At 33.1% G+C, this 25,845-nt stretch overlaps 1 protein-coding gene across 3 annotated transcripts in view; it reads right to left on the bottom strand.

Moving 5' to 3' along the window:
* Window positions 1-791: 791 nt before the first annotated feature.
* Window positions 792-25,845, bottom strand: part of CCDC141 (coiled-coil domain containing 141) — a 257,825-nt gene continuing 232,771 nt past the window's right edge. For 2 of the 3 annotated variants that reach the window (XM_031960388.1, XM_031960387.1), the window contains 2 exons: window positions 6,261-7,123; window positions 792-4,108 (listed from right to left, as the gene is read on the bottom strand). In XM_031960388.1, coding sequence (XP_031816248.1) covers window positions 3,844-4,108; window positions 6,261-7,123 — 1,128 coding nt within the window. In that variant the 3' untranslated portion in view covers window positions 792-3,843. Of the gene's footprint in view, window positions 4,109-5,817; window positions 7,124-25,845 lie in introns of those variants that run through there. The other variant, XM_031960389.1, reaches the window with a different exon arrangement.

The raw sequence follows: 25,845 nt of genomic DNA, 5'->3' as shown, positions 1-25,845 counted from the left end.
CATGATTATGGACTATTTATGACAATTATTAAATGAAACTAAAATGGAATCAGAGGAATTACAGCCAGATTAGACATCATTATCACATTATTATTAATTTTTTTTTACAGATGAAGAACATGAAATCCACAGAGAATAAGTACTTTATTCAAATCAAACAGGTAATGATTAGTAGATCTGAATTTGAATCCAGATACTACGAGATCAAATTCAGGATTTTAGCTACAACATAGCTTCTTTTCCTAAGACTTGTATTTTATATGTGGGAGTCAACTTTAGCTATCAAGCTTTAGAGCTGGAAGGGCCTCAGGGGTCATTCAGTCCACACTAAAAAATAATCATCAATTTTTGCTGGCGCTATACCTTGGAAAAACGATGGGAGGATCTTCTGAGGCATCCCATTACATTTTAGCTTTAGCTATTAGGAAATTTGTGATTGATTTGAGTCCAACTTAAATCTAATCAATGCTTTAATCTAGAAAAATCTTTGATCAAGGCACAGTTATTAAGACAAAGATGCTATTAGAATTTAAATAAAAGGCTTGCAAGTTATTCTCTCCTATTTTTCTATTAATTACTATCTATTCTCATGTAAATTAGTACCTAATTATTGCTTATTAGTTATTTAGCATTTATTACCTATTAATTGCTTATTGATTAGTGCTTAAGCCAGCACTAGTTAGTGGATAGAGAACTGAACATAGCATCAGGATGGGATGAGGTTCAATTCTGGCCTCAGACATTTACCAGGCTTTGTAATCCTGGCCAAGTCACTTTAGTATTATTTACCTTAATTTCCAAATCTATAAAAAAAAGTATAATAATAGCATCTACTTCTAGGGAGGTTGTGATAACCAAATGATATATGATCAAACAAAATTTATAAAGTGCTTTGCAAATCCTAAATCATTTTTATAATCATTTATAAATCATTTTAAATCTCTAACCTTAAGGTTTATATTGCAACCAAATATTAAATATCATGAAATATTTTTAGTCAAAAAGTTTCCCTAATACATATGTAATCTCTATATTTCTAAATCTTTGGGTATATATTTATAAGACAATTAAAGATTAAGTGTGAACTAATGAATCCAGTAGTAAATTAATGGATTGTGCTTCAGATTATATTTTTATTTCCCAAAGGAAATTGTTTGTTTGTTTGACTTGATTTTTTTTCCTTGGTAGAAAAAAAAATTATTCTTTGGCATAAAATCAAAGATTTGTGAAATTTGAATATGCTTATGGAAATAAAACTTTTGTTTTCATTTCTTAGGATCAGTGTTCAAGGAAAAAAGACTTTGTTAGACAAGTCCCTCAAGAAAGAGAAATGGAAATATAATTCAGTGCATGCATGTGCTAAGAATTCTTTGCTTCAGGTTTTAGTTTCCACAGAGACTCATGTGAAGACCTGAAATTTTAGGGAAAGAATGGTATCTCAAAGACTATAAACAATCCATAGGATGCTGATCCTGGATTTCTATTGTGTTTTGCTAAGTTTCTGGACATAATTTAAAGGAGGGAAAAACTTATTTTAATCTAGAAGTCAAGAAATCATTTTTATTCTGCTGCATGTGTCAGAGCTTTGGCTGAAACACAGGAACTTTTTAATGACAAGTTGAATATATTATTATTTAAATATTTTAATTATTTATAGTCCTCAGTGACATGATTCTTTTTGGCCTTTGTCAAAAATTTATAATGATTTATTCTTTTAATTAAACGGTTTTCTTTGACACAAGATTATGCTTATAATGTTTATCTAATATTTTAAAAAATGAAACCAATAAGATACTCTTTTTTTCTGAATTGGTAATTAGGCTATGACTTTTTCAGAAAGACTAAGCAAATACTTCAAGAATAGAATGATTTTTTTAATAAGAAAAGGATAGAAACTAGCTGAACTCATGATTCATTTGTTTCCTTACCATATGCATTGTAAAACTCCTTGAACTTTTTCTTAAGACTCTTTATTTTGATTTTAGAAAAAATTGAAAAGACATTCATGAGATAATGAAAAGTGAAATGAGCAGAACCAAGAGCAATACTGTTCTAAGAACAATTTTGAAGGACTAAGTTATTTTGATTGTTGTAAAGTCAAATTAACTATAGAAAATCTATGAAGGGAGATGCTATCCATATCCAAAGAAAGAACTGATAAATGCATAGTATAGTTTCACAAACATATACATATTGTGTCTAATGGTAGTCTTCTCTAGGGTGAAGTGGCAAGGGAGGAAGAAAAAAATTAAAATTACAGTGGAGAACAAAAGAAAACTTAGAAGGAAGCACAGAAAAGCAGGGTAGCTTTAAAAATGATGTGTAATGTTTATTATATGGTTTTTCAAAACAAGTAAACTGAAATGGAAATTAATAGTTTTATATTGAATTCTCTTTTTATGTTGTACTGTGTACATGGGAATTTTTTTTGTCTCTTGTATTTAAGTTCAAAATGATTAAAACATTTAAAAAAATTCCTACAAATTTTATCTCTTTGGCAAAGATTTAGAATTAAGAAGTAAAAAATGCATTTAAGAACCAATTTAGGAAATATCATTGATCCTTTTGGTGGTAATTGGTTGGAATCTTACATAGCCTCACAGATTAAGAGTTGGAAGGGAACTTAGAGGAAATCTACTCCTATTCCTCTAATTTTATAGGTGAGAAAATGAAGCCCCTAGACTTGGAAGGTGACAAAGATCACATATGTAATAATACACATCAGAGCCGAGATTTGAACCCAGTATTTCTGATTCCAGAGTCAATATACTCTTTACTCTACCATACCGCACATAAAGTACCTTTTTCTTTAATAAAATATTTCAGAATAACTAGAAATTAGAGAATTGGTCAGAGTTATGGTGGGCAAGATATAGATGAATGTAATGGTAGGTATCACAATCACAAAAATTTCACAAATACCATAGTTATCTCTAGCATGGACACACTGCCTTTTATTTCCTACATCTTTATAAGGCACTAAATGATAATTCTTAGCTTCCCTAAGAGGTAGATAAAGAGACCCATTTTACAGATGGGAAGCTGAGACATTAGATGCTAATTATATCACAAAATGATCACCAACAGAGCCAAAATCAGTACGCAGGAAATTCTGGCTCTATGTTATATTTTTGGTCCATTCATTGCTAAGATAGTGATTTAAAAGCACATCTTCTAATGCTAACTTAAGCTTCATACTGTCTTTTAATTTTGTAGGATACCCATCTACCTGGTAGATACTTAGGTCCCATGAAATCAGGTCAAACAGTAAGAGGGATTTATAATCTGTTTGCAACAACACTTTACACTGTTAAATAACATAACCCATGTTAAAAAACAAAGAAAGAATATTTTGATAAACCAAAATCAAGAAATAAATATGGACATAAGTGTGACAATGAAAATGATTTGTACTACCAATTTTTAGTGCTATACCCTAAAAAGAGATGTTGATAATTGTACATAATAAATAAGTGATCAAAAATAAATTGGATTTCAAACTTAACACACATCCATATATTGATCTGAGAGTGAACCTAAATTCCCTCTAGAACATAATAAACATAATTATAATTTGACTTTATTACATTGAAGACAACTCTTTTAGACCACAAGATACATCTCTGTAGTAAATAATTTACCAAGTTTATCAAAAAACATTGAAAACAACAAAGGAAAAAATAAATCATCTTGTAGCAGTGGCGTTTACCACATAAGTAATATGTCCAAAATGAAGGAGAAGCAGATGGGGGTACTTGGTGGGGAAGGTGTGGCAGAGGAACACAGATTTACTGTCCTTTCAGCTTGTGACAACGACATCCTGTGGGGTCAATGCTCTATTTACTAAGTGAGTAGCCAATACATTAGTGAAACACTAAGATAGATGACGCACAGCGTTATCCAGTCTATTTTCGTGATTGGTGGCCCGCTGTTACCTGTCACGTAGAGGATGGCACTGGAGGAGAGAGTGCCGCTAGTGTTTTGGGCCCGAGCAACATAGAGGCCTGCATCTGTCTCACACACCTTCTGAATGAACACTGTATGCTTTGTCTCCGTGTGCAAAACCTTTAAATGCCCATCTGCTGCCAATTTCTGGCCCTTCTTGTACCTGAAGCAGAGAGTCAGTTTTCCAAGTCAGAATTGTTTTGGTTATTTTAATCAACACAACTTTCCAAATTGTAACACCCTGTAGATACAATAATAATAAATCCAACTTTATGACTCCAAATCCCAACTCAGTTTTTAATCAATATAGGTATCTACTAATTAGGCTTGCCTGCATTATTATAATTAAACTATAAATTCTACATTAGAATATGCTATCTTTCAGAGTTAATTACTGTATAAATTACTACTTGGTAATATTAGTTGACAATTTTATTCATTGATTAGCTATAGTAAATATAGAAATAAAATGTCTGTTATGGTGTAGCTCTTTTAGAACAAAAGTTGTGAACAAAGATAAATTTTGTAGGTACCTTCATGTTTTATGTGGGCAAAGGGTTAACTCCTATTAAAGGAGTAACTGTTATACTTCTTCAAGGAATTTCTCATTTTTTTATAATGCAATGAAGTATTTTCTAATTTATATATTTGAAAACTCAGATTTTTTGCATATTGAAGTGAGCTATATATGAAGAGCTATTTCATTCAGTTGTGTAAATTTCTAATTTGTCCATTCGTAAAATGCATGATTCCTTGCAATTCAATCAGTTGTTAATTTAATGACCTTGTTTTTACATTTTGGTGGCAAACATGATTTTCCCAGCAGTGTTGAGACCTTTTGAAATAGATATTATCCAAATAAATGATTTTTTTATGGGGGAGACAAGTAAAAACTCAAACAACATTTTCTGGGTTAAACTAATATTTAATAAAAGTGAAAATTAAATATAAATGTTTTCCCCCATTCATCAAAATCAAATTCTTGTTTAATCAAGGATGTAGATATATCTATTTAAAAACCAGAAGATAATACTACCAACATAGGTGCAGTTTCTCACACATATTTTAGGAAACTGGCAACCAAAACCAGTTTCAAGTACCTTTGCATTAACACATCTAGTATGTAGAAAACTTTTATTAAAATTCATGCTAAAATTATAAGTAAACAGCATTCTGCTTATGTTAATTCATGGTTTATAAATAAATAAAAAACATGCTCTCTGCAAAACTTATAGAGTTATCATTGATTCTTTATCTTCAACCATTATGGAAGTCTGGTTGAAATAAAAAAAAAATTCAGATATTCAAAAGCATCCTATCTTTTGAGGAAGTCATAACCTTTGCAACTGAAGGCAGAAATTACTATTGAAAATAATATACAAATAATAATAATAATAATAGGATTTCAAGGACTCATACATTGTGTTTCAATTCTCTGTACAAATATTAAAAATGTTGAGAGTTTCATATTGAAATGTGTTACAAATGGTGTCAATTTAAATAGAAATATATCCCTAAGTACAGCATATTAATATAGAAAACCAAATTAACATTATTTCTGTTGTATTTTTATTAGTTAAACATTTCCTAATTATGTTTTAATTTGATTCTGCCAGGACTCCAGAGTTTTGTAGGTGACTTGGGACTATGAGTTTGATACTTCTGCTCTCATACTAATTTCATTGTTACTTTTCACATTTTAAAAAATCCATTATCTGGGTCATTGTGAAACATTTGTATAATTTGTCTTTCATATGGAAGAAACTATTTTGAGGAATCTTAATAATATAAAAACAAAATAAAAATTCCAAAATACCACAAAGGTTATGCAGCATGTGTTATGTGTTGAACAGAAGGGAGAAAGAAGGAAAATAAAGAGAAAAAGAAGATGAAAAAACCCTAAGTTTACATTTTTTCTCCTGAAATAGCAGATGTTAAACCAAAGATTTTCCATCTTTGCAGAAATAGACAGGTATCAAATTATGGGAGAAATTAGTCAAAACATAATATTTAAAAATAAGGAATATTATGCAGAAAAAATAAGAAAAAAGGGGGAAAGCTGCCTTTTAATATTTCTTGAGTTATTATTTAAATGGTGAGATTTCCCATCCCACTCTCTCTCAATAAACTTATTAGCAGTGCTGTTATTTGAAAGAGCGTGTTTGGGATGTGGTGTGAGTTTGTACCATGCATAATTGTGCAGGAAAAGGATAGTTGTCAAATTACTCTAAACCTTCATTAGTGCCCATAGAACTACTGTTTTCAGTGACTTATAATTCATTTTGATTCACTGTTTTTCATTATAAGCTACCCACCAGGTCAATGTAGGCTCTGGAAATCCTGTTACTTCAACTTCCAAAGTCACTGGAGAACCTTCCATGACTGTCACATTAGACAGGAGCCTGGAGAAGTTAGGCGCCTGACCAGCTAGGCTGACCCGGCTGTTCTTTCCTGATGTACTCTTAATCTCTTCTCCGGTGACCTGGGAGCTTCTGCTGGTGTCTGACTGAAACAGGAGACCTGGGAATGCATCAGGGTTAGCATGCAGCCTATCTTGGGTTTTAGTAAAGTTATTATTATCATGCAATTGTTCTTGGGTTTCGAGCATGCTTTTGTGAACTTGATGGCACTGTTGCAGACACGTTTCATGCACTTTACTCATCATGCTCTCTGGAGATTTAACATGAATTTTTCTGAAGGTAGTGCTTGTTTCCAGGAATTGCAGGGTAGTTAAAGGGCTATCAGCTTTGAACTTGGGGCAGTGTCCTGAGGAGAGAGGTAAAGGCCTCTCAACTGGACTTGAAGCTTCTTCCCCCAAGCAACTGGAAATAAAAGTGGCAGGTGCTGAAGGATCAGGTTTGTAGGTCATTCTTGGATCACTGGCATTGATCTTCATCTGTAGATTGTAGGAGCTGATGTGAAGGTTCTGGGGATTCTGCGTGGGCATCTCCTCAAACTCCATTTCAGACTGCAAGAAGTTTGATTCAGGGCTTCCGGGAAGTGGAGGCAAGGAGATATCATCTGGGGAGGCACAATCCGATTCATCCTCTGAGGGTCCTTCTTCAGAGAGGAGCAGAGGCTGTGGGGAATCCTCTTTGGCAGAAGATGATGCTTCCTGGAAAAATGTGTCCTCCCCTGCTCTTCCATCAACGGAAATAGCTGCCACTGACTCTTGTTCCTTCAGAAAGAAAAGACAAAATCATAGGTTTTTCAGAATCTTTCCCCCTAGATGCAAACCTGCTAAAATAAAACTTGTCAGAGAAAGATTAGTTTGAAAAAGGGAAAAGCTTGAAGAAATTTTAAAGTGTCATTAGGAAAAGCCTTCATAAAAAGGAATTTCTTTTTATTTAAATACTCCTCCATGACTAAAGAAACACAAATTTGACCCAAAGTGGATCAGGGTCTTTTCAAATGAAAATATTTTCTTATGTGAGAGAGAAAATATATTTAAGCTTGGGAAATGGGGAGGTCAGTGGAATAGAGAGTAGCTTAGGTGGTACTGTGGTTAGAGAGCAGGCCCTGGAGTCAAGAAGACTCATCAATCTGAGTTCAAATCTGACTTCAGACATTTATTAGCTGGAGAGGTGATTTAACCCTGTCTATCTCAATGTCCTCATCTATAAAATGAGCTGGAGAAGGAAATGGGAAACTACTTTTTTCTCAAATCACAAATAGGGTCACAAAGAGTTGGACACTTGTTCAGATGTGTCCAACTCTTTGTGATCCCATTGGTTTCCCATTCTGTCTCTAGCTGATTTTACAGATGAGGACACTGAGACAGATAACGTTAAGTGATGTGCTCAGCGTTACACACCTTGTAAGTATTTGAGGTAGTATTTGAATACAGGAAGATGAGTCCTCTTGACTCCAATACCCTTCATACTATCCTTTTGTTATCATCTAATATCTATCATAGCATGTATTAAAAATTTCTGCTGTTTCCTTTGCCTAGAATGCCTTCTCACCATTTTCTACTACATATCTAATATTTGCTTTAAAATCTTAGTCAAACAAACCTTCCCTTTCTCAAAGAATTTTATTTTATTCTACCTCAACTCAATTTCACTCAATAAGCATTTATGGAGAATGTGCTGTATACAAAATACTGGACTAAATTATTCTTCTCATATGACATTTTTCAATATAGTACTTTTTAAAAAATTAAATATAAAGACAATTTTAACATTCAGTTTTAAAAATTTTGAGTTCCAAATTTTCTCCCTCCCTTTTTCCCTTCCTGATTCCCTAAGATGGTAAACAATTTGATATAGGTTATATAGAATATATATATATATATATATATATATATATATATATATATATATATATATATGCATTCGTGTGAAACATTTCCACATTAGTCATATTGTGAAAGAAAAACAGACCAAAATAAAAAATACATAAAGTGAAAAATAGTTTTGATGTGCATTGACTCCATAAGTTCTTTCTCTAAATATAGATAGTATTTTTCATCATGAGTCTTTTGGAATTGTCTTAAAAACAGCTAAGTAATTAATAGTTGATCATTCTACAGTATTACTGTTACTGTATATAATGTTCTTTGGGTTCTGTTCATTTTACTTTGAATTTCAGTTCATGTAAGTCTTTTCAAGGTTTTCTGAAATCCACTTGCTTGTCATTTCTTATAGTACATTAGTATTCTATTTATATTCATATCCCACAATTTGTTGAGCCATTTTTCAATTGATGGACAGCTTTTCAACTTACAATTCTTTGCAATCACAAAAAATTGCTATAATTTTTGCACAAATAATTCCATTACAAAGTATTTGCACAAAGTATTGCACAAAGTGTGCAAAGTATTTGCACAAATACTTTTCCATTAAAAATTTTTTTGTTGGGGGAAATAGACCTAATAGGGATATTGTTGGATCAAAGGGTATGCACAGTTTGATAGCCCATTGAGCTTAGTTCCAAATTGTTCTCTAAAATAAATGATCAGTTCACAACTTCCTAGATAATGTATTAGTTAGCCTTCCTTTGCATACTATATTCTGAAGAATTAGCTTTTATTTTTATATTTGCTCTTAAGTATAAGATCATTTTATGTCTTCAATTGTAATCTAAATTTCTTCCAAGGAAGGGAAATCTTGGCAATCCCCAGGCATCTATTCAAAGATTCAACATGCATTTCAAACATGCTTTTAAAATAAATGAATGTTAGTGTGAGATATGAGTTAAAAACAGAACGATGTCCTTTTGTCTTATACCTTGGGAATTTTTTTCTCCTTTAAGGAAAAAAGTGGAAATAGATTGTATAAACTCAAGTATAAAGACAGAGAAAAGTTTTCCCCCACTTATTGACTGAGTTTAAATTTCAGTCATCAGACTCACAACTCAGTTATGGCTTCATGACTCTATACTACTGATAAAAATAGTCTGCAGGGAAGGGCCCTGTCTATTTCATAGCCTGTTCAAGATAGGTTTTTCTTGGGCACTCTCCTGCTGGCTACCTGCAAATGTGAATGGAGAGACTGTGGGCAAGGTGCTGCTTTTTTGAAACCCTAAACAGTTTAAATAAGGCATAGCTACAACCATTGTGGATCTGATTATATCTACTGATTTTCTTTGTCAGGAACTTTGAAAAGCTTATGGAAACTCTATCAATGAATTTTGCAATTTCCAAAACAATTATTTTCATCTAGAATAAATCTGCTATCTATGGATGTCCTTTGAGACATAAAAGAGGAAGTCAAACTCATGTGGCCCAAAGAGAAAAGTTCTAAAAAATGACTGTTTCTGAATCAGAACTTTCTGCAAGAGTTCCTAAGCACTGCCTTTCTAAAGTAACTCCAAGTTTGAGAGTTTTAAGATCTGCTCTTTTATAAAGAAATAGTTGTTTTTTTTTTGAGTGCATTTCTCTTGGTGAAAGATCATCCATGTGATCTTTATCTCTGGAAGGAGCAGTAGCAAGGAATAGGACTTGTAATATGGGGAAACAAGCAATATAGACCTGGCATTCTGCTTTTATGAGCTGTTTAGGGTTTGGGTCCTATGGGAAGGAAGAATTTGCCTGTTAAATATGCTCATGGACATTTCCTTTTGAGTAGAGTCCAACCCCTAAAAATAGTACATGAGGTGGATGTTTATGTGGGGCTGTGTGGGATTAAAGAGGGCCACACTGGAATGCCAGGGGTTGCCTAGCTAGCAGTTTCAAATTCTGCTCCTTTCTGAGGAGGGATCTTAGCATCATGGAAAGATGCAGAGTATGGAGCACTTTAGGATTCTAGTAAAGGGACAGAACTGTAAAAATTATATATGGGCTGTTAATCCTGTATAATTTCTGTATTGTTCATGATTCCTCCTAAATCTCATGCATATCTGCATTTTTTGTGTATACATTAAAGGCTGCTCTGTATTGAATGCATGTGTTATAATCTTGAGACCTTACACAGGACCTCAGAGGAAACTTTTAATCACATCTCTGGAGATTGAAATGTCAACTATACTCAAAAATTTTTCCAGCATAAATTCCAAGACATAAATAATCAAAGAAATCTAATTGATTTTTGGGTCCTCCATCAAGATGGAACTAAGCTGGGGGACCCTGATTATTAAATACATGTTAAATAAGAAGAATTTGGTTCCATCTAAAACAAACAACTTCATCACTTCATTTAGAACTTCCTCTTATAATTGGTTATTTGGATGTGCTACTAAAATTAGGAAGGTAGATTTGCAATATGATTTCATAAACAGTCTCCTATTTTTCACTTTAGATTTTGTTGTTGTTCTTGCTTAGTCATTTTAATAGTGTCTATCTTCCTGACTCCATTTGGGGTTTTCTTGGAAAAGATACTGGAGTGGTTTGTCATTTCCTTCTCCAGCTCATTTTACAGATGAGGAATTAAAGCAAGCAGTACTATTATTTAGGGTCACACATCTGAGGTCAGATTGGAGCTCAGGAAGATGAAGGCCCAATGCTCTATGCATTGTCACCTAGGCATCCTTTATAAATTTTAATTTACAAAGCCTCTACAGTTTTTGAAATAGTAAAATTTGTATGATTAGTAATCACTTTTTGGAGATTTTTACTAAAATTATATAAAGTTAATCTTAAGGTCTTCCTTTTGAGATTAATTTCTGTTTATCCTGTGTATATTATTTGTATGTTGTCTTCTACATTAGACTATAAGCTCATTGAAACATCAGGACTTGGTTTTTCCATTTTGGGTTATTTGTTTGGTCGAACTTTTTGCTTTTCTTTATTTCACCAGAATTCAGCAGAGTGCATAACACAAGTTATGTCATTTCAATTGTGTCCAATTCTTAGTGATCCCATTCTGAGTTTTCCTGGCAAAGATACTGGAATGAATTCCCATTTCTCTAGGTCATTTTACAGGTGAGGAAACTAAAACAAATAGAACTAAGTGATTTTTCCCAGTCACACAACTAATATATATTTGAGATCAAATTTGTATTCAGGTCTTCCTGACTCTAGGGTTAGCATTCTTATCTACTATACCACTTAACTGCCTTGTCAAGCACATACTAGTTACATAATAGATGCTTGTTGACTACTTTTAAGCAAAGAATTATTATTTTAAATGATTGAATGCATTCACTGTTACTACTTAAAAGCTATCCACTCTACCAGATCAGTAGAGGCTCTTGAAACACTATTATGGGAACATGATGGGAATCTTCAGATATAAAACTACACTCTGTGGCAGACCACTTCATTCTCATCTTACTAAACAACAAGCCCTGTTTTGCTTCTGTTTGCTCTCAGTCCTTGAATATCTAGATACATGTGGCTCTTGAAACAACTTTTGTGAACACACATCACAGACTATCTCACCATTTTGTTTAGTTTTCATTGTAAAAAATTCTGGGAGAAAATATATTCTTCCAAGAATCCACTTAGCTGTCATTTTAAAATATAGTCAGAGTCTCTTCATGAGTTACTGAAGCAGGAAGAGACATGTTTTAGAAATGACAACTCTAATTTCTAAACAGATTCATTGCTTTGAGTACTCAGAATAAAATCATTATCCTGAAGGCAGTACCTGATAATGAAATACTCAGCCACAACCACTCTCAAAATATCCTTCAAAGATATCTTAAGGGAATGAAAGAATCTTACTAGAATACACACCCAGAACTGAGAAGCAGTTAGACAGATAATGATTCACCGATGTTTGAATACTGACCTGAAAGATTCAAAAGAAAATTTCTGGATTTGTGAATGAATGCTCTCTAAAGTTCTAAGGAACTTAATGGCTTCATTATCTACTTTATTTATACTGGCTTCACCATTATCGATTGTAATATGATGAAAAAAGATTACTTCTTCTGTTGTCAGAAATACAAATTTGTGTCTATATGGACAATTTTAATTTAAAAGACAGATATTTAATAATTTCTAACTCTTATCCTATTTGGGGTTTTCTTGGCAAAGATACTGTGGTTTGTCATTTCCTGCTCTACTTCATTTTACAGATGAGGAAACTGAGGCAAACAAAGTTAAGTGGCTTGCTCAGGGTCACAAAGATAGTAAATATCTTAAGTCCTATTTAAATTTAGGAATTTGAATCTTCCTGATACCAGTTCTAGAGCTCTTTCTACTCTACCAAATAATTCAGACACAAAAGGTGACTTTTGAAAAGTTTTAAGGTTGAAATAAATATTGTAACTGCTCACAATGACCTGACTTATATCCTAGCTTTTTGAGTCTCCGGATCTTAACAAACAAGACATAGGTAGGTTTACCTTGATCTTATCATTTGCCTACCCATTTTCCTTACTGTCAACTTGAAGGCTTCAGGCACACGTTTCAGTATGGATATATTTTTATAAATGTACATATATAAAAAGTGATTTGGTGGGAACTCAGACCTTAAGTCCAACTTCCCATCTATTGTAGGAATCTGTTCTACTTTATTCTTGACAGGTTCTGATCTTGTTTCTATTTATGTATACCCAGTCCATCACTTTTCAAGGAATATTATTAATAAGTGATCTTTTATAGCATATTACATCATTCATTATCTTACCTAAACCTCACCATAAGAATAGAGTAACTGTGATAGGCATTATTGTTTCCATTTTACAGAGGAAGAAATGGATTAGGAGCTGGGAAAAATGCTTCTCAGATTTTCCTGACTTCAGATCAGCATTCCAATCTTTATCATGTGTTGATTCTTATAATCTCTCCTATAGCAGAGACTTTCCTACAAATCAGCCTCTTAAATTCCTTGTAAATATTTGTAAATTTGTTGTTTTTTTCCTTGCAATATGGTTTCTAAATCCTTTTGCTCCTGATCCCTTCCTTAGGATGCAGGCTGTACTGATGTTTGTCATTGATGTTTGCTCTTAAAATATGACATCCAGAGGGGATGAAAATAGTCTGGATGCTGTCTGACAAGGTCAGAGGATTATAACCTTCCTTATTCTGAATGCTTTATTACTTCCAAGAACCAGAGCCATTGCTTGTCATGGCACTGTCTCACAACATCACACCCTGGTGGGCATACCTCACCCTTGTCTGATCTGAAATGGAATCAAAAGTCTCCATTTCTATCATGTATTTCTTTGACCAGGAAAGACTATTCACATCATGCTACTGTACTGGAAATCCATGTCATATGACACAGATGATTGGGGGCAAGAACATTACTAACTGTAGTATGGGGTTTTCTGTTGTTTCCTGAATTTGTTTCAGGAAAAAATTTTGTCTTTATTGTGGCGTTATTAATAATACAGTCTAATATTGCTGCTCATATTTATATAGAGGTCAACTTAAGCTTTGATGTTAATTCCAAACATCATATCTTTTATAAATATGTCTCTCTGTAAGATATGGGTCTCTATATATGTGCTTTAGTTGATGGTTTTTTAACCCAATTTTAAGAATTTATATATATAGGAATAGTGCCTAGCATATAATACTCAATAAACACTTGTTCTCTTTCTCCAATCTTATCTCTTTTAACTTTCATCTTATTAAGTTTACTTTGATTCATCCATCTTTGAAATTTTTTACAATCACTAATTATGTCATTCAACATACTTGCAATCCTTTCCAGTTTCATGTCATTTATATATTAGATAAACATGCCACCTCTTTATGTTGATTTTTAAATTGTGATTTAAGAAAGGGCCTTAGAGATCTTCCTTCAAGTTAACACTAACACTTTGACTGTACCATTGTTCAATCAGGTATAAATATACTTTACTATATGATTCTCCAGCTCACATTGTAAAGGATATTGTCAAATTATCTTCTGAAATCAAAATGCAAAATGTTTATTTCAATAATCTAAAAACTAGCAAATTTTTTAAGAATCAAGGTAATTTACTATAATGCATCCTTTGTGAACTATGATAGCTCCCAACTAGTGTTCCTCACTAATTTCTTGAGACTCACAAATGATCTATTAAATACTCTGTTTTTATGGATTGATGGAACTTTTAATGGACTGATAGAACCTTATCAGTCTGCAGCTTCTAGGATCTACCATTTCTTGATTTTAAAAAACTAGGATAAAAAGTTCTCATTTATAATTTTTATGACTCTCCCTGAGAGCTGTGATTTTTTTTAGGGACTATTGACAATAGTATTAAGATCACATCATGGGATATCTAAAATATTATTCATATGGGTTAAGAAATTTGCACTTTTGAAAATGTTTATATGTCTTCTTTTTTCATCAATTATCTTCAGCTATACTTCCCTTTTAATTGATTTTATTCTCATTGTTTTCTAATTTGAAGAAAATCTTTCTTTATGGAGAAGATAAAAGTCATATAGGGACTTGAGTTGTTCAACCTTCTTCCCATAATCTTTTTAAACTAACAGAAGATAAAGATATCAAAGGATTTGTAGCTTTAAAGGTAGAAAAACCTTAGAAGTTCAACTCCCTCATTTTACAGATGAAGAAACAGAGGTCAGAAAAGTTAAATAATTTGTGTAGAGTCCAATAGCTAGTAAATATCTGAGGCAGGATTTAAATCTAGGTCTTACTGGCTCTGAGTTCAATGTCCTATCTACTATGCCTGTCTTCTCATGACTATATCTCTACTAGAGTAGTATCATCTCTACTAGACATTTACATTTTAATTTGTCCTTAATTATTGTATGAAAAGTACAGATTCCTTTTAAGTAAGAGTTCTTAAATCTTTTCTATATCTCTTTAGTAGTCTAGTGAAGCCAAATGATCCCTCCTTACCATATAAAAATAAAATGTACAGAATTACAAAGAAAATATAAAATAGTTATTTAAAGAAATTGGGGGAGCAGCTAGATGGCACAATGGATAGAACACTAGCCCTGGGAGTCAAGAGAATCTGAGTCCAAATCCAGCCTCAGACACTTAACACTTCCTAGATATAGGATGCTGGGCAAGTCACTTAACCCCAGTTGCCTCACAAAAGGGGAAAAAATGTATATTTTTAAAAATTCACAGACATATTAATAACTTCTGCATCAAAGAAATGGCATGTATTATATCAGACAAATGATAAGAAATATTTTTGGAAAGTAGGTAATGAACTAGAAAAGGAAAAGGCAAACCATTCCAATATCTTGCCAAGAAAACCCCAAATGAGGTAATGAAGAGTCAAACATGACTAATTGGCTAAACAATAACAACAAAGGAAAATACCTAGTCTCTCAACCATATTGCATTAACTTCTAAGGTTAAATCCTAAAGAAAAGTAGGATTTGGTATTGGAGGTTCAAAACCTTTTTTAAACATTTGCTCCTGGTGTGACTTTGGATAAAGTACTTTATATCTCTGTCTTGATTTCTCCAACTAGAAAATGAGGGAATTGGACTACACAACTTCTAAGGTTTCTTCAAGCTATCTTTGATATCTATCACCTAGTCTAGCTATGATCCTATGGAACCTTATCTAGTTTCTTCAGTAAAATGGACTTTATGAATTTGGAATGAAATAATTACAAAAAACTTACCAGTAAATTGACCACAGAGTGAAGAAAATATTAGCCAAAATAATTTTCCAACACCACCAGCTCAGTGGCAGTGGAGCTGTAATCTGGCTCAGTGGAAGGAGGATCCATTCTAAGGCAATCACAAAGCCTTAAATAGTACTTCAGAAAGCCCTTTTCTTACAAATTATTCTTTGTGGATAGCTTCATCTAATATAGGAAAGCTTAAAATGAGATCTAAGAAGAGTTGAACTAGAACATATATCAAAAGGAGCAGTATAGAATTAATTGGTTGTATTTCATTTTGAAAGAGAACCAATGGCATCACAAAGTGATACCTTGATTTGTGTGTGAATTGACTTAAATAAGGCATCCCTCACTCTTCTAGAGTCATCAAAAGTCAGTGGCAAGACAAATGTGATAACTGGTGATGGCTTAGGATGCAGTGGATAACGTTGGCATTTTTGATATCTAACCAAAGTATATGGTTAAACTTAACTAGAAAGGTAGGGTGGAGGTATATTATATAGAGATTAAAGGATAAAGCTAAGGAAGTTTTTATGATTCTATGGGCAATAAGAAACCTCTGAAAGTTTTAGTATTGTGGGAATGTCTCAGATCTGAACCTATGCATTAGGAAGATTACTTTGACAATTGTTTGAAGAATGGATTGCAGGGGCAAGAGACTAGATGATTGATTGAATGTATGGGGTGAAGATAAAGGGACAATGAAAGATGACTTGTAATTATTCTTTCGTAGCATATCTCAAATTATCTGTCAACTTTCTCCTTAACAGTACCACAAGTCTTCCACTTAGTCTTCTTCCAATCCATCCTGCATATCACTATTAGATTAATTTTCTCAAAACACTACTTTCCATGTTCACTTTCCTGTCCAAAAGCTTTAAATGGCTTTCCATTGTTTACAGAAAAAGGTCTTCCCAAGTAGTCAAAATTTCCCAAGTTTTATAGGAACAAATATCTTACCTTATGGAAACAAAGAAACTAACTTCCACCAGGCAAATTCATAACTGATCTAAATAATTGAATTTGCATTCATTAATCAAGAAAGGAAGCTATTTTTCATTTTAATTTTGTAATTAACAGTATTACCTGTTTCCTATATCTTTCTCATAGAAATTCAGAATACCAAAGGCCATCATTTTGTTTAACCCACACCTGAAAAAAAGAATTCCTTCTCCAAAATATATTTCTAACAAGTGACAAGAGAGCTTTTGTTGTATGTCTGAATATCTCCAAAAGGGGAATCCACTTGCTCTAGAAGCAGTCATTCAACTTTGACATAACTTTTATTGTAAGAAGTTTTTTTCCCCTAATATAAACCTAAAATATTGACCTCTTTGTGACTTCTGTATGTACATTCCTCCTAGTTCTTCCTTCTTGGACCAACTATAACAAATCTAATTCTTCAATAAGACAGGCCTTAAATACTTAGCTCCTTTAAACTGTCTTCATCTAGCATGAACTCAAGGCCCTTCACTATAACAATTATTCTTCTTTAGTTACTTCCAAGTGAAACAATATCTTTTTCTTAAATATTGTACCCTAATGTGACACTATATTACAGATGTGAGTTCAAATAGGCTGAATATAACAGGATTATTATATAGATATGATCCTTCCCTTTTTAATAGAGAAATCCTTCCCTAACATCACATTAACTTTCTTGAGTGTCATATGCACTATTAACTTATATTGAGCTCCAGTTTCATTAAAATTCTCAGATCTTTTTCAAAGGAATTGTTATCTAGCAACAGATTTTGATCTTATACTTGCAAAGTTAAATTTTTGAATCAAAGATTAAGACTTTACTTGTATTTATACATATTTGATTTTCTCTTATTCATTAAGAAAAAGAGTTTCTATTTAGGTGATAAGTAGCTTAAGGAAATGAACAAATACTTCTCAAGGAAAGACTTTCAGACTATATATATATGAAAATGCTCCAAATCATTACTAATTATAGAAATGCAAATTAAAGCAATTCCGGTATTCCACATCACTTCCATAAAATTTACAAAGATGTCCCAGAAAGGAAATGATGATTGCTGAAAAAATTTGGGCTCCAGCCCTGATGACAGAAAGACCCGAGTTCAAATCTGACCTCAGACACTTAAGACTTCTTAGTTATGTGACTCTGGGCAAGTCATTTAACCCCAATTGCCTCCAGGAAAAAAAAAAAAAGAAATGAGGAATTAGATAACCTGTAAAGACTTATTTGAACTGATAAATGATGTAATCAGAAGGACAATTTATACCATTACATCAACATTATACAAATAAATAATTTTGAGAATTTTTATAAAATAGATCAGGACAATCATCTGTACAGTGACAAATATGACACTATAAAAACAAATAATTTTGCAAGTTATAAAAACTAAGATCAATACAAAGATACTTCATGATTTCAAGACTGTCGATGAAACAAATTATCCATTATAGAGAAGTGACAGATTTAGGGTGCAGGATGAAATATGCATGTTTTGGTGTCTGTATAGTCAATGAAAGGATTTGTTTTGCTTAACCTCACTTTTTGGTTTTCTGGGGTGAACAGGAAAAAAAATTAATTTCTATTAATTTTTTTAAATAGAGGAAGAATGTGCCAGATGTGAAAGATTTTATGTACTTGTTATTTTTACACAATTTTATGTAATTATATAATTTTTATTTTGATATAATATTTATGTATTATTCATTTTACTTAATCGTTTTACTTTGTTACAAGATATTTCCTACTAAGTGGAAGTAATCTGTAAAAGTTTGTAACATAAGGACAAATTATAGTAATATATATATATATTGCTGAGGCAATTAAGATCAAGTGATTTGCCCAGGGTCAGTTAGGAAGTGTTAAGTGTCTGAGGCCAGATTTGAACTGACATCTTCCTGACTTTAGGGCTAGTGCTCCCTCCACTGCCCCACCTAACTGCCCCTGTAATACAACTTTAAAAAAAAAATTCACTCAATTCAAAAAAGTTTTGTTAAGCAAGAAAATCTTTTTGAACCTGTCATCTGATGGTAATAAATCTTGCTATCGATTCTACTCAAAGTATTCTACTATTTTATCTATATTTTTATCCAAATCACTGATAAATCCCAGCATAGAACCAAGCTTACATCTTTGGAACATTCCCTGTGGAATACCTTCCAAATTAAAATAAGATGAATTCAATCACTAATCTTAAAGCTTATCATTTCACCAATTTTGAATCCATCTAATTGTACTAGCTTTTGCTCCACACATATCTACATCTTTTCTAAAGAATAGGCCAAGAAACTTTATGAAAAACTTTGCTAAAAACTAAGCAAAAACCATCTACAGCATTTCTCTGATTTACCATCTAGGAACCATATCAAAAAAGAATCTAGGATTTGTTCTTGATGAAGCCATGTTAGACCTTTAGGATCACCATTTTCTTTTCTAAATGTTTACTAACCATATTTTTAATACAATATTCTAAGATTTTGCCAGGAATTAAAGTCAATTTCACCAGTTTATATTTTCAAGAATTTATCTTCTTCTTCCGTTCCCCTCCCCACCCAATTGGAGCATTTGACTTTTTTCAATTCCTACTGACATTCTTTATTTTTCCACAATCTTTCAGAGATCATTGACACTGGAGCAACATTTACCTGTTCTTTCATAATTCAAAAATGTTAGTCCTTATCTAGTCCATGGAGAGATCCTGATGTGATCTCTTTACTTGAGTATTAACTCCTCATTATTTATATTTTTAAAATATGTTGAAAGAATTATTGACACGTTTTTGTCAATGTAAACTCTAGAATAGGAGTTGATTTCATGCATGCAGTCTACAAAGAGTTCAAATTAATGTACACTTAAGATATGTAATTTAATACATTATGTGTAACACAGAAAGGTGGTGTTCCATTTGGTGGAGAATAAAATAGGACCTATAGCTGTGTGTAATGCATCTGAACAGGTTCTTCATGAAGCATTTAATAAAGATATTTTATTCAAATTGGTTCATTTGTTCTCCTGTATTGGAAGAAAGATTTACTGACAAAATGATTCTTTACAGTCATGTAGACAGATAGACTATTTACCTGTGGGGACTATAAGACTCCCTATCTAATCAGTTAGCAACACATAGGATTACATAATATCTCTGGAGGCAGGGCCAAATAAGTTGAAAGCTACCTATATATTATGAGCCTATCTCTCTCACACAACAGCCAATTAAAGTCACTTCTTCACACTCAGGGCAAAACCATGTATATGTCACCTGGGAAAGTATCATACTAATATAGATTTGCCTCTGAGATTAGCCAGTACCAATTAATTAGGAAGAAGGTCTCCAAGGAAATGTGACTTAAGAAATATAAGTTTGATTGAGAAGTGGGAAGAGAAAAATGGAATATTAGACTTTGTCAAAGGGTTAAGATTTGTATAAGATACATGAGGACTCTGAGGCATACAGAAGGTAAGTTGAGGTTAGTAAGCAACTTGGCCATAAAAAAGGAAAATGAAAAGGGGGAAATAAGCCTATTTACACAGTGGCTACTACATGCCAGGTATTATGCTAAGTACTTTTTCAATATTATATTATTTGGTCCTTACAACAACCCTTAAAGGTAATGCTATTATTGTGGTTGAGGAAATTAAGGCAAAGAAAGGTTAAGTGACTTGGGTCTTCCTTTCTCTACTCCAGCACGCTATTCACTGTTCTATCCAGCTACCTCCAAAAAAAGTTAAAGTTAAAGAAACATGCTAAAAGTCAGCAAAACACAAATTTTACAAATTTGTCTAAGGTTCAGTTGTATTCCAAGTATCTCTCCCCTAATCCTGAGAACATATCTATAGTGTATGTTCAAGTTGAAGGGAGGAAATTCAGGCTTATCAAAATTTCTAACAGAGGGATTCTTCCTCGTTCCTCAAACAGATTTCTTATGATTTTAACTGAAGGCAGACTTTAAAAGAGCAGGTGGCAACTGAGAAATGCTGAAAAGTTTTGTTTCCACAGAGTGTTGCAAGCTTTGAGGTAGCATGGGATAGTGGGTACCACTGACCAAGAGGTTTTCAGAATGTGAAGGTTAAGGAAGATTAAGATTCCACAAAACAATTAAGTGATCAATAGAAACCTTGAGCAAACGGAATTGGGGAGCCAGGAAGGCACAGGTGGATTTAGCCAATCAGAAAGAGCCTTGTAATTTTGAGAAATCTATAAACTTAAGATAATAGCCGATCTAGCCCAAAATAGTTGGAGTCAATAACCCGACTTCCCCAAATCACCTATTGTGCCTGATTAATAGATTAATTGAATATTAAACCAGACACCCCATAAGGAGGAATTTTCTCAAAATTTTTGAATATGGATGTATGATGAGGGAGGGGGAACATGTTTATATATATTTAGGGGAAACATGTAGTGGACTGGACATATCAGAAAGATTTTAACGTGGAAGGAATGGACCAATGCATTCTCTGAAGGGAGAGGCTGAGCCAAATTAGCAAGTATAAAGCTTCTCCCACTTCTGTGCTTGGGGCTCCCTCTTTCTGAAGAGGAATTGGGCCCACTTCTGGCCAGAAAGGTTAAGATGATTTTTTAAGATTCTTTAATACATTTTCCTCAATATCTGATTTTCAATGTTGAGTGTATTTCTAACACAACTGAAGGGACACCTCTAATTATCTTGTAGTACACTAAGATCACTAGTATTAGTCCCCTTTGCCACCTGTGGGCTCATTGTGCACACAAAGGGGCATTCCTTACCCTATCTCCACTCTAACTCTAGAGTTGCTGTTGTTACTATCCAGAGACTTAGGAGATGCTCCACTCTCCCAAATCCTTCCAACTTTATTTCCAGTCATTGTAAACATGATGAACAAAAAGGGGAAAATGTCTTATGTTTGAAAAAAAAAAAAAGATTCAATATGGGCAAAACATTGTTTCATTTAGAAACAGCAGCATGGGTACTAGTAGGAAGGGGAAAGGAAGAGAAAGGCAAGTTTGAGAGTCAGGAGAATTGGGTTCTTAACTATTAAGTTGTGTGGAAGTATACTGAGTTCCTCTTCATGACCTCTTTAGGTTACTGATACTTGGTGCTTGGTCTGAGGACTGAATTCTAATCTGATTAAGGAATGCTTGTCAGTTTTTAGCTCTATATTCTCCAACAATATCCTTCACTGAAATATCATTTAACCAAAGACCTATTCATTTCCTAAGAGAAAATTGGATGAAAATTTTAAAACTCTAAATTCATAGAAAATGGATTGGGATGCTAACCACAGGGTGGAAACACTTTAATTTAATGAAGACCATGCCCTATCTTCTGTACATAGTTGTTTGTTGTCTCTCCTCCATTAGAACACAAATTCTTATCTCCATGCATTTTTTTCCTCTGAGGCAATTGGGGTTAAGTGATTTGCCCAGGGTCACACAGCTAGGTAGAATAGGAATTCTTTAAGGATTTAGATTGTTGTAGACTTTTTTTGATTTCTTAGCACTTGGCACAGGGGCTACCATGCTTTAAACTCTTAATAAATGCTTATTGACTTGATTGGCTTAACTTCATTGAACTTCAATTTAGGAAAATTATTCTCCAGAATTCTGGGACATTTTCAGTGACTTTAGTTAGATTTGAAGAAGGAAAACTATTCAGTGAACTTTCACCTGAACTTGTAATGCTATTGGATATTATATAATTTATCTTTATTCTTGGATTTTTTAATTACTTGAAAATGTCTTGGGCAGAGACTTTCAAAGACCTTAGGAATTCTCTTCTTTAAATTTCTCTCTCTAGATAGAGATGATTAGAATCAGAATACTTTAATTAATAAAATAGTGTCTCTGTCCTGCTTGTACCAAAAATGAATATTTTTTTTTAATTGCATAGTAGCCTTATGTCCTTAGGCAAGGGAGATTCATCCGGTGCCATAGTTTTCTAATTTGTATATGCTTGCCCTAGAATAATGAATGACATTAAACATTTTAATTAAATAATAATTTCATTAAATAATGAATGATATTAAACATTTTATCTTTGGCTTCAACTCATCTGGGGACAATAAGTTTTCATTTCTATTAGCAAAATTACTATTTCATTAACCATATTACCCAATTCAGCTTTCTACATTCATTGGTAGGGAGATTAAAAGGAATAATGTCATTTTTTGTGGGGGGACCACAATAGGAATTCTTTTAATAGCTTTAGGGATTTGCTCCCTGTAACAGAAACATTTCCCCTAAGAACACTCTTTAAATGCAACATAGTTGATTACAGTGATGCTTTGATAAGATTTTACCTGATGCTACTTACATCCTTGACCAAACAATGCTTGGTGGGGAGCTTTGTATCTAAACTTTATTGCAAATAATTATGACAGTAAGAGATGGAAAGACATAATTGAGCTATTTAAAGATGAAGCTTTATCGTTGCCATTCTTTTATTTTGTTGTCTGTCTGATTTAGTGTCTTGTACCAATTTCATCAGAGCTTCTATGTGAAATGGTGTCAAGCAGAGCTCTTGACAGCTGTAATTGTGTTCCATCACTTCTATACTGAACAACTGATGGTCTGTCTATCAGTGCCATGGAGCTGTTGTGAAGTACTTGAACTATTAGGTAAAGTTCCTTTGAGATAAGAGGAAAACTTTGTTATTTTCACTGAAAAGAAAAGTTCTTCTTTTATGAAAAAATCTAAAGTAAGATAACCATTTAATAAGGATGGAAATTAATGTTTTTATGTTAGTGGGAAGTTTATATATTATGAATGATATTCATTTACTAATTATTTCTTAATATGTTGGTAAACATGTATTTCATAAAATAGTCTGGTGCAACTAGATAGATTAAGGTGCCCCAAATTTAACATTTTGGGGTTTTTGCTTTGTCCAACTTGTAATTTTATTGAAAAAAAGGAACTCTAGATGAGTAAAGATCCCTCACTAATACAAAATGACACTTACCCTACAATTGTGGCAGTTGTCTGGTGATTGAGAAGCTAAATGATTCCCCGCCTATAGCTAGTATGGGTCAGAGGTCAGTTTTGAATCCAGGTCTTTCTTGCTTCAATGTTAGCTCATTATCCAGTATGCTATGATAATGGTATGCTATTTACCAGAATTTCACAATAAAAATTAGTTTTATTTTCTTTTATTTAAATCACATAATAGCAATAGGAAGTATCCTTTCTATTTTTTGTAATAAGATTGCATTAATATAGATCTGCTCTGATGCCATTAGCTTTATAGATTTATAATTATGTTGGGTAATGTCACCACATGGGAGGAGTACTTTTCTAGAAATTCTGTGAATTTTGACAGAGGACAACTTTTCCCTCTAATTATAAAAAAGACTTCTGATGATGATAAATGGGAGTCTTGTAAAGCTTCCAGTACCCTAGGAAGCTTACTGGCAATGAAAGCTAGCTTGAGATAAGGTGATTGGGGTCTAGAGTGCCTGTGAACCCCTTGTTTCATACTTCTTAAAGAAGCCTGAAAGGAGGCAGCTCTTTCTACCCAAAAGCACTGAACTAATTATATCACAGTAAAGAAGGGTATATCATCACTCACTCTCTCTTCCCTAGTTTTGGAGATTTTGTTATTTATAAAAGGTGATAGATTTGTATTTTTATTAGCCCTTGTATGCTTTAATTGAACCTTCCTTATAGAATGGAAGGGCTTTCTATGAGAAACAGGCTTTGGAGGGTGACTTGCCTAAGAACATACAATCATAATCAGGATATAGACTCCAGTCCTATGACCCTAAAGTAACTTCTTTCCACTGTTGGAATTACCTTTTCATACAAACTGAATGGAATATGGGGAGAATAACCCTGTATTAAAGTTTGAAATTGTTCAGTAGTTTAAATTGTGTCACTCTTTGTGACCTTAATTGGAGTTTTCTTGGCAAAGATACTGGAATGGTTTCCCATTTCTTTTTCCACCTGAGGCAAACAAAATCACATAGATAGTAAATGCCTGAGGTCAGATTTGAACTTAGGCCTGATGCTCTATCCACCATCTAGCTGTAAAGCACTTTATAAATATTATTTTTATCCTCACAACAACCCATGAAGATAGGTGCTATTTTTAATCCTCATTTTATAGATGAAGAAACTGAGGCAGATCAAGTTTAAATGACTTGCTCAGGGTCACACAACTGGTGTCTGAAGTCATATTTGACCTCTTGATTCCTTATCCAGCATCTTATTCATTACTCTACCTTGCTGCCTATATATAACAAATGAAAAAGAAAGATTTGTTGACATTTTTTATAATTGTACAGTGAATTTTGTTCCTGTTATATTTGTTATATTTGTTCACATGCTTATGTCTTTATATTACCAGGATTTCTCTTATATAGAGAGTACCATATAAATTTAATTTCTTATTGATCCTCTGGTAACAGAACCCTCGAGGTGAAGAGGAACACATATGTTAAAGAACATGATTTTGCTTATCAGATTTCATAAGGCTATCTAACATGCAAAAAACAAAACCAAAAAATTTGGGGAAGAACACAAGGGGAAAGAGGAAAAAACATAAGACTGGAAAAAGCAATGAGGAAGAGAAATAGGGACAGAAGGCTGTGTGAAGAAGTGACCTGGGACCTCTTTACTGCCTTTGACTAATAGTCCAGCCTCCTCATTTACCAGTAAGTTTCTGAAAATAAAGCCCCTGAAAAAAGAGAAATGGGATTTAGTAAAATAAAAGGAGAATGGAAGAAAAGCCTGGGGAAAGAAAAGAATAAAATATATTTGTGCTGAGACAGTTGCTCAAGTAACAATACACATATATCTTTTGGCAATGTATAATGAATTTTCTTGGGGGAAAAAAAGACATCAAGCCATTAATGATTCTTCTTTGCCTTACCTTTTGTTGTTACCTTACCCATAATTTCTTTGCTGATTCCCTACTTGTATCTTACTGGCTCTTTGGGTAATGAAGTGCAGAACTCATTAAAATCATCCCAAACTGCATTTCTCTTTAAGGCATCGC

This window comes from Sarcophilus harrisii, chromosome 3, assembly GCF_902635505.1.
Source record: "Sarcophilus harrisii chromosome 3, mSarHar1.11, whole genome shotgun sequence".
In the NCBI taxonomy this organism is placed as follows: Eukaryota; Metazoa; Chordata; class Mammalia; order Dasyuromorphia; family Dasyuridae; genus Sarcophilus; species Sarcophilus harrisii.
The sequence above is the reverse complement of the archived record's forward strand: the minus strand, read 5'-3'. Positions and strand labels throughout refer to the sequence as shown.